This window comes from Bactrocera neohumeralis, chromosome 5 (genome assembly GCF_024586455.1).
Source record: "Bactrocera neohumeralis isolate Rockhampton chromosome 5, APGP_CSIRO_Bneo_wtdbg2-racon-allhic-juicebox.fasta_v2, whole genome shotgun sequence".
NCBI lineage: Eukaryota > Metazoa > Arthropoda > Insecta > Diptera > Tephritidae > Bactrocera > Bactrocera neohumeralis.
In genome coordinates, this window is record NC_065922.1 from 353688 (window position 1) to 368902 (window position 15215).

The following is a 15215-nucleotide window of genomic DNA, read 5'->3' on the forward strand; positions in this document are numbered from 1 at the left end:
TTTTCATTATTTTCGATGGGTGTGTATGCATGTGTGTAATATTGTCCAATTAGACTTAGCTTTTGAGTCGCTTGGTGTTTGAGTTGAAATGTCTTACATTTGCATTTTTAAAGAGAATTGTGCAAGTACATGCAGTTAAGAGAGGGCATGCGCTTGGTAGTAATAGGTAATTTTACAAATATAAATACAATTTTTCCTAATTTGCTCTTATGAAATTACTTTCAGTTGCCATCGCGCTTTAATTTTATAAGAAATTTACATAACACATTGCATTCTTTATGATTGCTAAAATTGAAATTTGTGCCGCAAATATATGTATGTATGTATATCTTGCTAAGCAGGAAGCTAGAAGAAAAGAAAATTTGATGAATTAAAGTAGAGTATAATCGGCTAAAATATTTTACAAAGGATATTTCTTATCGCATTTTAATGTCATATGTGTAATATGGCAACACAGAAGCTTCTGGCTGAAATGAGTATTTAATACATATGAATGGTACACTTATTTCTCTGGTACTCTTTTGAAGTCAATTAATCTGTATACATCTGCATAAGATTGTAAAAATGTATGTATGCTGATGTTCGTATATGTCTACATAAGTAGATTTGTGCAGAGAAATTGGTTATAATTTGTAAGAGTTGTGCAACGTATCTTTTAACTCGTAATATAAATTTTGATATCGTTTTTTTATTTAATATCGCTCTTCAAGTACCTACACTCAAATACTTAGTTCTATTACGGCACGTTTGTATTTGCACCTATTTGTTTGTATGTACATATGTATGTAAGTGTATGTTGATGCATAAAGTTGACAAATGTCGTATGCATATAATTCAACTATAACAACTCACACAAACAAATATTTATGAAACGCATTACAATACAATTTCAAAGAAACACATCCATATCGTAGTTGGGTTCGCCACATAATCGTGTTCGAGAGAGCAACTAAAAACAACAAACGTATTACTAGAAACAGGCTTCCAGCAGTTAGTCAGCCAAAGTCAGATAGACATAACAGTGTCGCGCGCATACATACAATTTTGCGAATCGGTAAAGAGAAATTTTTTAGTATTTGATAAAACAGAAACCAGAAAATACATGTAAATACTCGTGATAATTGAATTGCGAACGAGTCATCGTCAAAATTTTTATTCACACGTCATCTCTGTTACTTTATAAAAAATAAATGCACTAATCATAGTAGAAAAAGACTAAAAAGGTCTGAGTGAAATACTTAGTACTTGCATTAAGTGAAAAAGTTTCAAGAATTCGTGAATTTTTATTAAAATAATACGTACATGCATACATTTGTATGTATATGACGATAAGTTCTTCTTTTTGTTCCGTTTGTTTCTTTCACATGAATGCATGTATAGTGTGCAATTGGGCGTGAGTGTACGTAGCTGTATGCGTGGGTTTTGTATCTATGTTATAGAGATGCAGATATTAAAAAAAAAATTAACTGCAAAATGTATATAAGAATTATATTTACATATACATATATGTATATTTTTAGGCCATATTGGTGTTTTTGTTTCGTGGCTATCGACTTTGCAAGTAGAGGGCAAACAAAGGCAATCAGTATTAACGCAAATACATCTATGAGTTTGTCCCTACACATATAAAAGTTCTTAACAAAACACTGTAAAACGCAACAAAAGCAACAGTCGCCACATTAACGACAACAATAACGAAAAAACAACACGTGAACACGAACACAAGCAAGTTCAGCTAACAACAGGCAATAAATGTAGATGTGTGTGGCTGCGTGCAAATGTATGTATTTTGTTTCTTTTTAATTGCTCTTCCTAAGTTCCGTGGATCGGTAGCTGAAAATATTTAACATTTTGTAAAATTTAACCACAGTGCATTTTATAAAACTTGAAACTTTACATTGAAATAGATGACAATTCGTTCTAAAGTGCTAGCAAGACTATTCGTATAATCGTTAAATTCAATGACTTAAAGAGTGATTGGATGATTTTTTGCCAATCTGCAGCCATATGCACTAATTAATAACAAAAGAAAAGGAGCAAAAAGATTTAATCACTATTCTACCAATATAAATGAAGAGAGTTAATCATAAGAGAAAAAAATACCAACAACAATGCGAAATGTCAGCAACTGCCTAAATGCACATCCAATAAGAAATCTTCGGTAAACAAGTTGTACAAAAATTCAGTACAAAATTGCACTAGTAAATACCCATATTACAATTGAAAAGGGCAAAAAGTAATTCAATAGGAATTGGAGGCGTTATAGTTAAAACAAGTTCAGTCGGAAACCAAGTTAAAAAAAGAACATACTACATATGTACATATGTATATTTAAATCAATCTAAGTATTTACTTACATATACATATGTATGTATGTATGTATATATGTACATATGTACTTACATACATACATATGTATATATATATATATATTTGGTATATATGTATGTATTTACATATTTTTCTATAGAAGTAAATGTATACAAATGTACATATGCCCAGTCTTTAAGAACTGATCACTTAAAAAAGGACTACTGCATCAGAAACGATCTGCTATGGATTAGCATATATGTACATATGTATGTACATACATATGTCCATGCAATTGTATTTTTAAATGCGTTATGTGAGGTCAATCACTTCTCATCACATACATACGTATTTTAACCAACTTTCCTCCCTTGTTTGATTAATAATTTCATATTCAAAGTGGTGCACTTTTCAAAGAGAGTTGACGTTAAAGCATGCAAGAGGATACTGTTTTAGTAGACGAATGATTTCTCGTACCAAGAAAAATGAACATACATGCCAATATCGATAGTATATGAATATATACATATGTATGTATATATGTCTATATTACAACCGTACATACATACATATAAATCAAAATATCAAATACATAAAAGCTTACATAATTTTATTTACGGATATAATAACTAAATTTGCTTTGATTTCTAAAATGTACTCCTGAGTTCTATTTATTTATCGCCAATACATACGAATTATGTATTACATGTAGTATTCTTTGAAATCGGTTTAAGGTTTTGTGTTTGAAGCTTGCAGATTATTTGACACTCTTTGCCCGATTTAGGAAACTTTAATTCAATTTGTTTAAACTAATTATACTTTTTTTAATTGAGTGTTAAAGCAAAAAAACGTTTGTACGTACTTTTTGTTCAACTTTTTTGTTAAAATTTTTTTTTTCAACAACTTTAATATGATGGTTTTTAACTAAGAGTTTAGCTAAAGTATATGTATGTATTTTTATTTTTTATATCAGAAAGTATTGTATTACCGTTAACACGAACTTCCCTAGAATCGTGTATATAACGAATATTTGTTAAAATGACAAAATTCAAAATTGGTATGCAACGACAAAAAATTTTCTAGTGAATTCATTGCCTTTTCAATTTTTTACTTTAGAACTATTTTCCCCTCCTTTGCAGAATTGAATTCAAGAGTTGGCCATCTTTTCCAGCATCAAAAGTGGACACTCCTCGAAAAATATTTTTATCTATTGGATTTATTTTCCATCGCAGAGTGCAAAAAGTCACGTGCATCATTCAATTAAACTAATTATAATTGCTATGTCGACAGGATTGAAGGTACTCCTAGATGCTGCTCAGTATATTGAGCATCAAGAGAAACTAAAGAGATCTCCAACTACTGCCTCAAATGGATCTGTCGGGGAACCCTATATTAATCAATGCTCTTTGGGTTTTGATATAGCAAATGGTGTTCGCAATAACAACAATAATGTTATGAATGCAAGAAATACACGATCCACTACGGATTTGGTTAAAGTTTCCTCTTCTGCCCCAACTGCAAGTACTACGTTTCATCACATTACAAACGGGGTGATCATAACTAACAATAACAGTTCTCTTACTGGAAGCCAACTGCTAGTTGAAATGAAACCTAGTCAGCGTAAGCATAACAACAACAGAACTATGAATGAGTACGATGGAACAATTGAAGCCTTGAAAGCCAGCCCAAAAATACTAAATTCCTCCAAACAGTTATCAATACAAACGAATACTACGACTGATAGTGCTGTCAATGAAACTAGCATATCCGGTAAGTGATGATACCGTAATGTAGCGAAATTGGTTTTTTTAGTAGTTAGTAGGCAAATATAATAACAATTTTATGACTATCAAAAACAATTGTTTATTTTACATCCTTAAGCCTTGCTGGATTCATACATTATTAAATTTATTAAACACTGTTTCTGTTGTTCTATCATTGGTTTATTGATAAGATATCAGTGGGCTTATAATATATCATCTGCTTCCTCTCCCTATCAAAGGAACTTTTTGTCACGATCTGCTGGTGTCCAGTATTGATTTGAATACAGAGATTTAACGTTAACCTTTGAGAGCTCAACACTTGAACATGCTGATCACCAGTCTCGGAAGATCAAAGTCATGTTTCATACTGAGGTACAGACGTTTTTTGAAGAATTCTTTAAAAACAAAGAATGGATGAGTGACGTTCGAAAGTAACTGAACAGTTTATTCTCTCGCAATTTGTGAGGGTCAAAGGCGGTTAAATATTTGTGGGCATATACTTACGAATGCATATAATGATCAGAGATTTCTATATCTGGCATTATTATAATATTGTTGTATTACTATACAACGTACATGAAGACATGTTTATTTAGTACTTTTAATCTATGTATTTGAGTTAGTTTAAAAATTTTAGTCCTTTTTTTCTTGTGGATTAACTCCAAATGAAATTTATATTAAACAATAGGTGTGAAGTTACTGAATTACCAAATCGATTTGTGTAGTTAAGTTATTACATTTTATATGTTTTGTGGGTGTGAAAGTAGTTCGATCTCGCCCATCTGCAATACCAACTTCATGGCAGAGAATAAGTCTGCTATGTATAATTAAGATACCTAGAAGATTAGTTTTGGGTGCTACAAACAACCATTAGATGAACAAACAAACAAACTGATTAAAGAGATCAATTCCCAAGGCAGTCGCTTCTACGTTATCAGAATTAACCCAGATTTTATCCGGCCAATGGCTGTTATTTCGCCGATCCAACCCTATTTACGGTAAGACTGTCACTCCTACCAGTAGAGTAAACTCCAGGCCGGGGTTGGACTCAATGTAATTTTTCTGCTGCGTTTGTGCTAGCTATCTTAAGACCTGTTCAGACCATAAGACAAGCAGGTAGTAAACCACCAGTTACGTGGCCCCATGCTGCCAACTCTCTACTATGACACCAGCCTTTACGGCAGTGCAATCTGCACCCATTTCGAGCACCGAGCCGTCACTCCAACCGAGTGCCCAACAATGAACTTCTACGTTCCCCAGGAGCTCAATCAAGGAGTAATATCATTAGTGATGGAGTGTGACGCACGTTGCCCATGCTGCAGGAGTCTGCCCCCACAACACCCTACAGTGGCGTTGCCAAATAACACCACAGTGCGACAACCGCCTTTGCGGATTTTATAGCTACAACAGCCACCCTTTACACGCCACTTTCAAGACTACCCGTAGACAACCTCGAAAAACCCGAATACTACAATTGGCTACTACTACAACTGCAATGGACTTCAGAGTACGATAGAGAAGTACGATTGCATTCATAAGTCGAGAAGTCGTATCGATAGCTGCGGTCTAAGAAATCAAGTTAAACAGCCGGTCAGATATCCTACCCTTGAATGTAAGGTCATAGCTATCGGCTCAAGCGATGCCGAGCTCGAAATATTTACTATACACATCCCCTTGTTACATGTTGCTCAAGAGGATATCACCCGAACATATGTGCGCTACTTCGTGGGGAAAACTGTTAGGTACTAGGCCTATCTGTAGAAGATAGAATAATTTTGGGCACTTGTAATAGCTCGCCTGATATTACCATCATTATATGTTGTCTGATAAATAAAGTATCTGATCGCATCAGATCTTCTTCTTAATTGGCGTAGACACCGCTTACGCGATTATAGCCGAGTTAACAACAGCGCGCCAGTCGTTTCTTCTTTTCGCCACGTGGCGCCAATTGGATATTCCAAGCGAAGCCAGGTCCTTCTCCACTTGGTCCTTCCAACGGAGTGGAGGTCTTCCTCTTCCTCTGCTTCCCCCGGCGGGTACTGCGTCGAATACTTTCAGAGCTGGAGTGTTTTCGTCCATCCGGACAACATGAACTAGCCAGCGTAGCCGCTGTCTTTTAATTCGCTGAACTATGTCGATGTCGTCGTATATCTCGTACAGCTCATCGTTCCATCGCATGCGGTATTCGCAGAACTTTTCTCTCGAAAACTCGCAACGTCGACTCATCCGTTGTTGACATCGTCCAAGACTCTGCACCATATAGCAGGACGGGAATTATGAGTGACTTATAGAGTTTGGTTTTTGTTTGTCGAGAGAGGACTTTGTTTCTCAATTGCCTACTCAGTCCGAAGTAGCACCTGTTGGCAAGAGTTATCCTGCGTTGGATTTCTAGGCTGACATTGTTGGTGGTGTTTACGCTGGTTCCAAGATAGACGAAATTATCTACAACTTCAAAGTTATGACTGTCAACAGTGACGTGAGTGCCAAGTCGCGAGCGCGATGACTGTTTGTTTGATGACAGGAGATATTTCGTCTTGCCCTCGTTCACGGCCAGACCCATTTGTTTTGCTTCCTTGTCCAGTCTGGAGAAAGCAGAACTAACGGCGCGGGTGATAAGGCCGATGATATCAATATCATCGGCATACGCCAGCAGCTGTACACTCTTATAGAAGATGGTACCTTCTCTATTTAGTTCTGCGGCTCGAACTATTTTCTCCAGAAGCAGGTTGAAAAAGTCGCACGATAGGGAATCGCCTTGTCTGAAACCTCGTTTGGTATCGAACGGCTCGGAGAGGTCCTTCCCGATTCTGACGGAGCTTTTGGTGTTGCTCAACGTCAGCTTACACAGCCGTATTAGTTTTGCGGGGATACCAAATTCAGACATCGCGGCATAAAGGCAGCTCCTTTTCGTGCTGTCGAAAGCAGCTTTGAAATCGACGAAGAGGTGGTGTGTGTCGATTCTCCTTTCACGGGTCTTTTCCAAGATTTGGCGCATGGTGAATATCTGGTCGGTTGTTGATTTTCCAGGTCTGAAGCCACACTGATAAGGTCCAATCAGTTTGTTGACGGTGGGCTTTAATCTTTCACACAATACGCTCGATAGAACCTTATATGCGATGTTGAGGAGGCTAATCCCACGGTAGTTGGCGCAGATTGTGGGGTCTCCTTTTTTATGGATTGGGCATAGCACACTTAAATTCCAATCGTTGGGCATGCTTTCGTCCGACCATATTTTACAAAGAAGCTTATGCATGCTCCTTATCAGTTCTTCGCCGCCGTGGTTGAATAGCTCGGCCGGCAATCCGTCGGCCTCTGCCGCTTTGTTGTTTTTCAGGCGGGCAATTGCTATTCGAACTTCTTCATGGTCGGGTAATGGAACGTCTGCTCCATCGTCATCGATTGGGGAATCGGGTTCTCCTTCTCCTGGTGTTGTGCGTTCACTGCCATTCAGCAGGCTGGAGAAGTGTTCCCTCCTTAATTTAACTATGCTCTGGGCATCAGTGACTAGATCACCTTTGGGGGTTCTACAGGAGTATGCTCCGGTCTTGAAACCTTCTGTAAGCCGCCGCATTTTTTCGTAGAATTTTCGAGCATTACGCCTGTCGGCCAGCTTATCAAGCTCTTCGTACTCACGCATTTCGGCCTCTTTCTTCTTCTGTCTGCAAATGCGTCTCGCTTCCCTCTTCAACTCTCGGTATCTATCCCATCCCGCACGTGTAGTGGTCGATCGTAACGTTGCGAGGTAGGCAGCCTGTTTTCTCTCCGCTGCGACACGGCACTCCTCATCGTACCAGCTGTTCTTTTGCACTTTCCGAAAACCAATGGTTTCGGTTGCAGCTGTACGTAAGGAGTTCGAAATGCCGTCCCTCAGTTCCCTTATACTGAGTTGTTGACGAGTGCTCTCAGAGAGCAGGAGTGCAAGCCGAGTAGAAAATCGTTCGGCTGTCTGTTGTGATTGCAGCTTCTCGACGTCGAAACTTCCTTTTGTTTGGTGGCATGCGTTTTTTGCTGCACAGAGGCGGGTGCGAATCTTAGCTGCAACAAGATAGTGGTTCGAGTAGATGTTCGGACCTCGGAGCGCACACACATCTAAAACACTGGAAACGTGTCTTCCGTCTATCACAACATGATCGATCTGGTTGGCAGTTTTTCGACCCGGAGACAGCCAGGTAGCTTGTTGAATCTTCTTATGCTGGAATCTAGTGCTACAGATAACCATATTTCGGGCCCCGGCGAAGTCGATCAGCCTCAACACATTTGGGGATGTTTCCTCGTGGAGGCTGTATTTACCGACCGTAGTGCCAAAGATACCTTCTTTGCCCACCCTGGCGTTAAAGTCGCCAAGCACGATTTTGAAATCGTGGCGGGGGCAGCCCTCATAAGTGCACTCCAAGCACTCATAAAAGGCATCTTTGGTCACATCGTCCTTCTCTTCCGTCGGGGCGTGGGCGCAAATCAGCGATATGTTGAAGAACCTCGCTTTGATGCGGATTGTGGCTAGACGTTCATTCACCGGACTGAATGATAGTACTCGGCGACGGAGCCTCTCTCCCACCACGAATCCTACACCAAACTTGCGCTCCTTTATATGGCCACTGTAGTAAATGTCACAAGGACCTACTCGTCTTTGTCCTTGTCCCGTCCATCGCATTTCTTGGACGGCCGTGATGTCAGCCTTTATTTTCATGAGGGCATCAACCAGCTGGGCAGCGGCCCCTTCCTAATTAAGGGACCGGACATTCCAGGTGCATGCCCTCAATTCGTAGTCCTTATTTCGTTTGCCATGGTCGTCATCAAAAGGGGGGTCTCTCATACGAGGCTGATTGCTAATTTTCATTGGTAAGACTTTTTACGTGCCGGGTCCCAACCCCAGCGCACAACCCTGCGGAGGGGATGTTTCGCCTTCTCACTTTTGCTCGCCTTCAAACGGATGTTCTTAGGCTACCCAGAGGATACTTGGTCAAAGACCGGAAGTAGTGAGCTGCTTGAGTCATATGTAAAAGAATCGTTTCTGGCCACTCCCAAGTGAATGGCGATCAGAGAACTTTCCTCACTTGCGTGACCTTCTTCATATGACTCCATCCTCCTCCGTATCAGATCATCTACCCATAAATATCTGGATCGAAAAACCTCCCGATTTTATTTCGTGAACAATCGGCAATGGGTAAGGCAACTGTAACCTCTCCAACGGAGTGTGCTAGCTTTGGACTACTGTTAAGGCCTTGCCTAATCTGAGGAGTCATCATGATCGAATTGACATTGAAATTCAATCCTCATACGCTTCATGCATTATCATTCGACAGACAAAGTCAAACGACAGCTGAGCAAAATGCCAAGATACTGGGCGCCATTAACTTTCAAAGAGGAGGAGTTTCGGAATTCCATTAAAAAGGCTAAATCTTCCAAATTCCTGTATCTGTGCTCCTTCACTCCTCATATAACCGCGATAACTTGCAAAGTACAGAACCGAAACCAAATCCTCAAGTCGCTAGCTGGCAGCTCATAGGAAAAAGACAATTTCTGCTGGGATGTTTTTGCAGAAACCAGCCTTAGGATGCTATTCGCACCGACTCCCTATCACCGTGTTGCGAGAATTCATAGTGACCCTTGTGCAACTTCGTTCTGGATACTGTAGCAGGTTAAATTCCTCCTTATTCAGAATTGATCCCGATATATTAAATATATCCAACGAGTCCTCTGTGACTCTAACCATATTTTTGTAAGCCCAGCCCTGTTGAAACAGCAAGTTTTCTGGACCTACCGTTAGATTACTTCGATGATAACTGACCTGAATCTTACCACCCAACCGGGGGTTAGATGGTCGTTACAACAACAACAAAGTGCTGAAAGCCAAAATGCATGAAAAGTCTGGTTGTTTTTAGGAACAAATATGATATTTAATATCTAACAATGTTCATTCAAAACAATAATCGAATATGTGTTCCCTATTATTGAGTTTTGAACGAACTGAGAGACTAGAAAAGTTTCTTGAAAAGATTTTAAGTTTTAGAAAGCCATGATTTGTCCCTTTCTCAATTATTTAAAATAAAGCAATTTTTTGTTGAATATTTTTCAAGATTTCGTCCAAATTATTATTATTTCTTTTTGGTATTCCATGGTACATATGTATGTATGCTTTTATATATCATAATTTTTAATATTATTATTTCTTGCACTCGTATGGTACATAACTTTATCTTGTTGTGTTTTTTTTTTGGTTTTTTCTTCTCACTTTATTTTAGAGGATGCTTTTTCCTCAAATTCAAAGTCATCTCCAGAATCAGAGAATGGGCTGACTGCCTTATTTTCAATACGACCTACTGTTCGATGTTCAAGTGAACCACAAGAACATCAGCAGCCACCTGCGACAGAAGAGGAGCTAACTAAGGGGAAGAATGAGCAGTTCAAAAAGTCAAAAGCATATAGACTTGTAGATAGTGACAGTTGCGATATTGTTGTCGTGACCGCTGCTGCTAACAAACAAATGTTACTGAATGATGGTCTGCGCGTTGCATCGCCGGCGGCTAATACATATTCTATACCGTCTAAGGCGATAAGCATACCTAAACAAGCACAGCAGCATCACTCGGTAGCCTCCAAATTTTCGCTGATCAACAGCACCTCAGCCCCACAGTCAATAATTTATAAGCCTTCCGAACCTCTTACCCCACCGCCTATTGCGTGTAGAAAAGTTGATGAAACGCATTCACGGATACGCAGTTTCTCACTTTCCCATAAAATTCCAGCCAACCAACCACTTTTAAAAAATGGAGAGCTTGGGAAAATGATCATTGAAGATGGAAACGCATTACGTTGCATTGAAGACGACGAAACATTGACAAGACACAACTCGACTGGTAGTCACTATTTACAGATGATGTCAGCACAACATTCGGCAACTACTAATCCACTATTGCACATGACTCCCATGATAAGTGCCAGCGGTCGAAGGCGAACTATAAGTTCCAATAGCAATGGGTAAGTTATATTTATGTATGTATATAACTTATACAATGTACATGTGCATATGCATATGCCAGTTATACTATATATGTATGTATGTTTGTGAATATGTATGTACGTTTCCATGTATACGACAGTATCGTATTGTGCAATATAACAGATTATAAGAAGTTATTATTCTACATTTAGGGCTGGTACCCGTGAAGTGCACAATAAGTTGGAAAAAAACCGGCGTGCACATCTCAAAGAATGCTACGAGCAGTTAAAAAATCAACTCCCATTAAAGGAAGACGAACGTAAAAAGACGTCAAATTTGGCTATACTTGGTGAAGCAATTAAATATGTAAAAGTAAGAGGCGCCCATGCTCATTAAGTTTCCTTGTTACTGTCGTTGTATATTTTGTTTTTATAGACTCTTAAAAAGAAAGATCAGGAACTTGAAGCTGAAGTAGAACAGTTAGCAAAAATGAAAATAAATTCACAGCTTAAGCTTGTGTCATTAAAACGAGAACTGGGTCCAAAGTATGAGCAAATGTTTCCAGGTCCCTTTTTGGATTTTGATTTGAACAATTGCGAAAAAGGTACGTTTTATCACATACATAAATAAATAATTTATAAAATTTAATAATCGAATAACATTATACATATGTATGTATGTACATACATATGTACATGCATACCTATGTACATCCATACATAATACATATGTATATCCCAATTTAATTTTAAGAATAAGTTGACACGGTATCCACGATTACATAATAACATATATGAGATATTTCTGGTAAAAAGAGGCAATATGTTTCATCATAATAATTGTAATTCATGCAGTACATGTGAAATATTTGCGAGAAAGTCAAAGTTGGTAGATTTTAAAATTTAAATTTTAATCTATTTTAGATAATTCAAATGAAACCCGGTCTCTTTCGTCTGGACGTGGAAGCATACTTTATAGTTCGTCAAGCTCGTTATCAAGCGGCGGCAGTAATGGAAGTACGACGATGTCCTCACCAGTCGGCGCTAGTGTAAGTTAACGAAGTAATCCTATTATTGAATGAACATTCTTACGTATGTGGAAATAAATGTATTTATCAGATGCCCCAGCCCTCTGCTCTATCACCTGTGATATCTAAAGCTTGCATAAATAACAATATTTCGAGCAGTGTGAATGGCAACAATAGCTCTTCCAATATTAATGTGGCTACAAAGTCTCCCGCCGTATTTGAACACAAGCAACAGCAGATTAAGTCATCCGCTTCAATATCAGATTATACTAGTCCAACCGGTACGTCACCTACAAATACAAGTGTTGCATTGGCAAACAGAAGTATTACAAATGTAAGCAATGCGGCGCTTTCGTTGACAGCTAAAAACATTTCGGCTATGTCACTTACACGTGACTCACCAACACCATCAACTCCATCTCCATCACCGTCATCTTCGAGTTGTGTTTCATCGTCATCATCTTTAATATCATCATCTCCGCCACGTCCTTTAAATGGTATAATTAGCGGACGGAGTGTGACAGTCAGTATTCCAAATAATGTAAAATTTGCAAGCTCTGGGCTTGGTACTAGTCGAGTAATAGCTCCGGTTACAGCATCAACCATTGTTAATGCAACAACATCGACAACAACGACCATATTATCGGCATCTTCGCCCAACAATGGTGTTAATTCTACAAATAATGGTAACTATTGTTGCAAATATTTAAACATTTTATTAACTAACAGTAATATGTATATGCGGTATCGGGCAATTGTCTAGTTTAGAAACTGTGTTATACAGAAAAACATGCGGTATAATAATTTCTTAACCAATTGAATGTCCTCTTCCATAGTTAGTAACCTATTTGGACTGTCTAAATGAAACGCATCTGACCGAGTGCTGTAGAAGTACTAAGAAAGCGAAAAATATCGTCTGAATGACAATATGAGCATCAAATTTGTACTCTAAACATGTCTCTTTGCTAAAACTGGAAAGTAGAATTCCAAAGTTTACTGAATTTTTCAAAGTTTTTAAATCACATTCATAAAGAGGACGTTTTTCAGAAGAGTATAACATTTGTCCCTATTGAAATTACTTTACATTATTCAAACTATTCTATTGGCGTGCTCTTCACAAATTCTATTGAAGAGTTGGAAACTAAGAAATTCTATTGTTACAAAGTTTTTCACTAGAAACCCATACAGCCCTGGTAGCTCTATGTAAACATATGTAAATGTACATATGTACATACATACATATTTGGTCCGTAAGAAAAAAATTTTGCAACAGAACAGTCTATAAAAATCATAACTGATAAATCTTAGTTAGGTTTAGAATTATAATAGAATTCACCGAATTCGGATAATTATATTAAATAATCCTCTTCGTATCTCTTTTTTATCTCCTATATAGCTATAATGCTCCAAGCTTTACGGGGATGCCATTTAGTGTGAACCATGTTCGTGAATTATCCCTACGAGCGTAATGTCGGCCGTATTCTCAATCATAGATATCATATTCGGCATTCAAGCATATACCAACAGATGATAGAAAATCGAAGAAATACAGAATGCAAAATTTAATGATAAAAAGATGCTATTCCAATAGAGGGTGTCACTAAAAACAAAATAAGTAAATATTCATACAGATGACAAGAAAAACGTTAAAATTTACACCCTTAGAAATACACATACACATACATACATAAATAAATAACATATTTGTGCTACTGTCTTAAGATCAAGGTGTGTATAATGAAAAGCAGAAATTGCTTAAACTTCAAAATACCATATTCTTTTAGGTCTCACATAGACAAAGGTCGAATAGCAAGATTTTCTGTAAAGTGAAAGCCAATTTAAAGTTTACATGTGCAATATAACGAATAGCAGCAGTGAACAACGACTATCATCGACAATAACAGTCGATATTGTACATACATACGTATATTGTTTGTAAACGTAAATAACCACGAGATGAAGAAACCTCAATGGTACTGTGCATTTAAAACGACTGTTATCCTGGATACAAACATGGTTTAAACTTGCCAGTTAATATCTTAAGTTTAAATATAATGAGAGTATGCGAATATTGAATTTTACTTGCAAGGAAAAACATTGTGTTTACATAAATTATTTATTTACTGGATCGTCATTAAAAATACAAAACGTTATAATAATTTTTCATCATCTTTGATATCAGGCCTGAATAATACTGTATTGCAAATTAGCCATTATTTTGGTACAATTAAATAAATTAATTTGTATGCAAATTATACATATTTGGTCATCGTTAGCATATAGTATACATACGTATGTACATACATTACCTCAATGATAATTGTAATTAACGAGGTTCGCATCCATAATTTGGAATATATATGACACCACCGTAAGTAAGCGATTCAGTAGCTGATGATATGTCGGCGGGTAGAAACGCAGTTGCAACAAGAACCACCAATGGACAAAATACAAATTTACTCTTATTTTTCTAATAATATCTACTTATATCTGTCTATGTACACCATTAAGACCAACGTTAATGAGTAGAAAACAATATCTATTGCATTAACGGTCTCCACAATATTCATGTTATTATACGGACACATACCATGTACATTTGTACAAATTCGTATGCTACTGAATTTTATCGAAACTCGTAATATACATATAAACATATACATCATTTAAACAATAAATGTTAAGAAACACGCATACGTATGTACAATTGAAACAGATTTGAAAACAAAATAACATAGAGAATAAAGGTCTTAGAGTCCCGCACTAATAAAAATTAACTTTCAATGCATAATTATGTGTTATAACTAATAAGGCAGGGCAAATAATTAAGTGGCAAAAAAAAAAAAAAAAAATAAATAAATAAAATGAATGAGCAAGGAAACAAACATAACGGTCCTTTAGAAACGGAATTCGACTTGAGAACGCAGTGTACGTTTTTATACACAAGAATCTACATACATAAGTATGTACAATATGTATTTATAAGTGTATATATATATATTATATATATAAGATTAGAATTACTATTGTACTTTAGGTCATGGAAAGTAAATTTAATAAATTATAATTAAACACTACATTGACTTAGGCCACCGAGCCATAATTGCAGTTTCCTTTTATTAAAAATGTACTTAAATTTAATTGGATATGATATATGTATGTACATTATGTGATT

The 15215-nt window shown here is 37.1% G+C and overlaps 1 protein-coding gene across 7 annotated transcripts; it reads left to right on the forward strand.

The window, feature by feature from the left end:
- The first annotated feature begins 942 nt into the window (after positions 1-942).
- On the forward strand, positions 943-14905 carry LOC126758685 (uncharacterized). 7 transcript variants are annotated; one of them, XR_007666876.1, is made up of 9 exons: positions 943-1054; positions 3450-4080; positions 10316-11051; positions 11226-11385; positions 11449-11617; positions 11937-12061; positions 12132-12726; positions 13437-13768; positions 13825-14905. XR_007666876.1 is itself a non-coding variant. In XM_050473040.1 (9 exons), the coding sequence occupies exons 3-9, from the start codon at positions 3591-3593 to the stop codon at positions 13475-13477; spliced, it is 2316 nt and encodes a 771-aa protein (XP_050328997.1). In that variant the 5' UTR covers positions 943-1054; positions 1521-1780; positions 3450-3590; the 3' UTR covers positions 13478-14905. The 7 variants fall into 7 exon arrangements, 6 of the variants coding, with proteins under 6 accessions (XP_050328997.1, XP_050328995.1, XP_050328999.1 ...); XM_050473040.1 differs by adding an exon at positions 1521-1780 and having other exon boundaries at positions 13437-14905; XM_050473038.1 differs by having other exon boundaries at positions 13437-14905.
- Positions 14906-15215: the final 310 nt, after the last annotated feature.

What these genes read in the sequence shown, in the direction of transcription:
- LOC126758685 (XM_050473040.1), top strand. Translation starts at nt 3,591, where the DNA reads ATGTCGACAGGATTGAAGGTACTCCTAGATGCTGCTCAGTATATTGAG. An exon ending in CAATGAAACTAGCATATCCG is followed by an intron (nt 4,081 to 10,315) that starts GTAAGTGATGAT and finishes ACTTTATTTTAG; the next exon opens with AGGATGCTTTTTCCTCAAAT. An exon ending in TTTGAACAATTGCGAAAAAG is followed by an intron (nt 11,618 to 11,936) that starts GTACGTTTTATC and finishes AATCTATTTTAG; the next exon opens with ATAATTCAAATGAAACCCGG.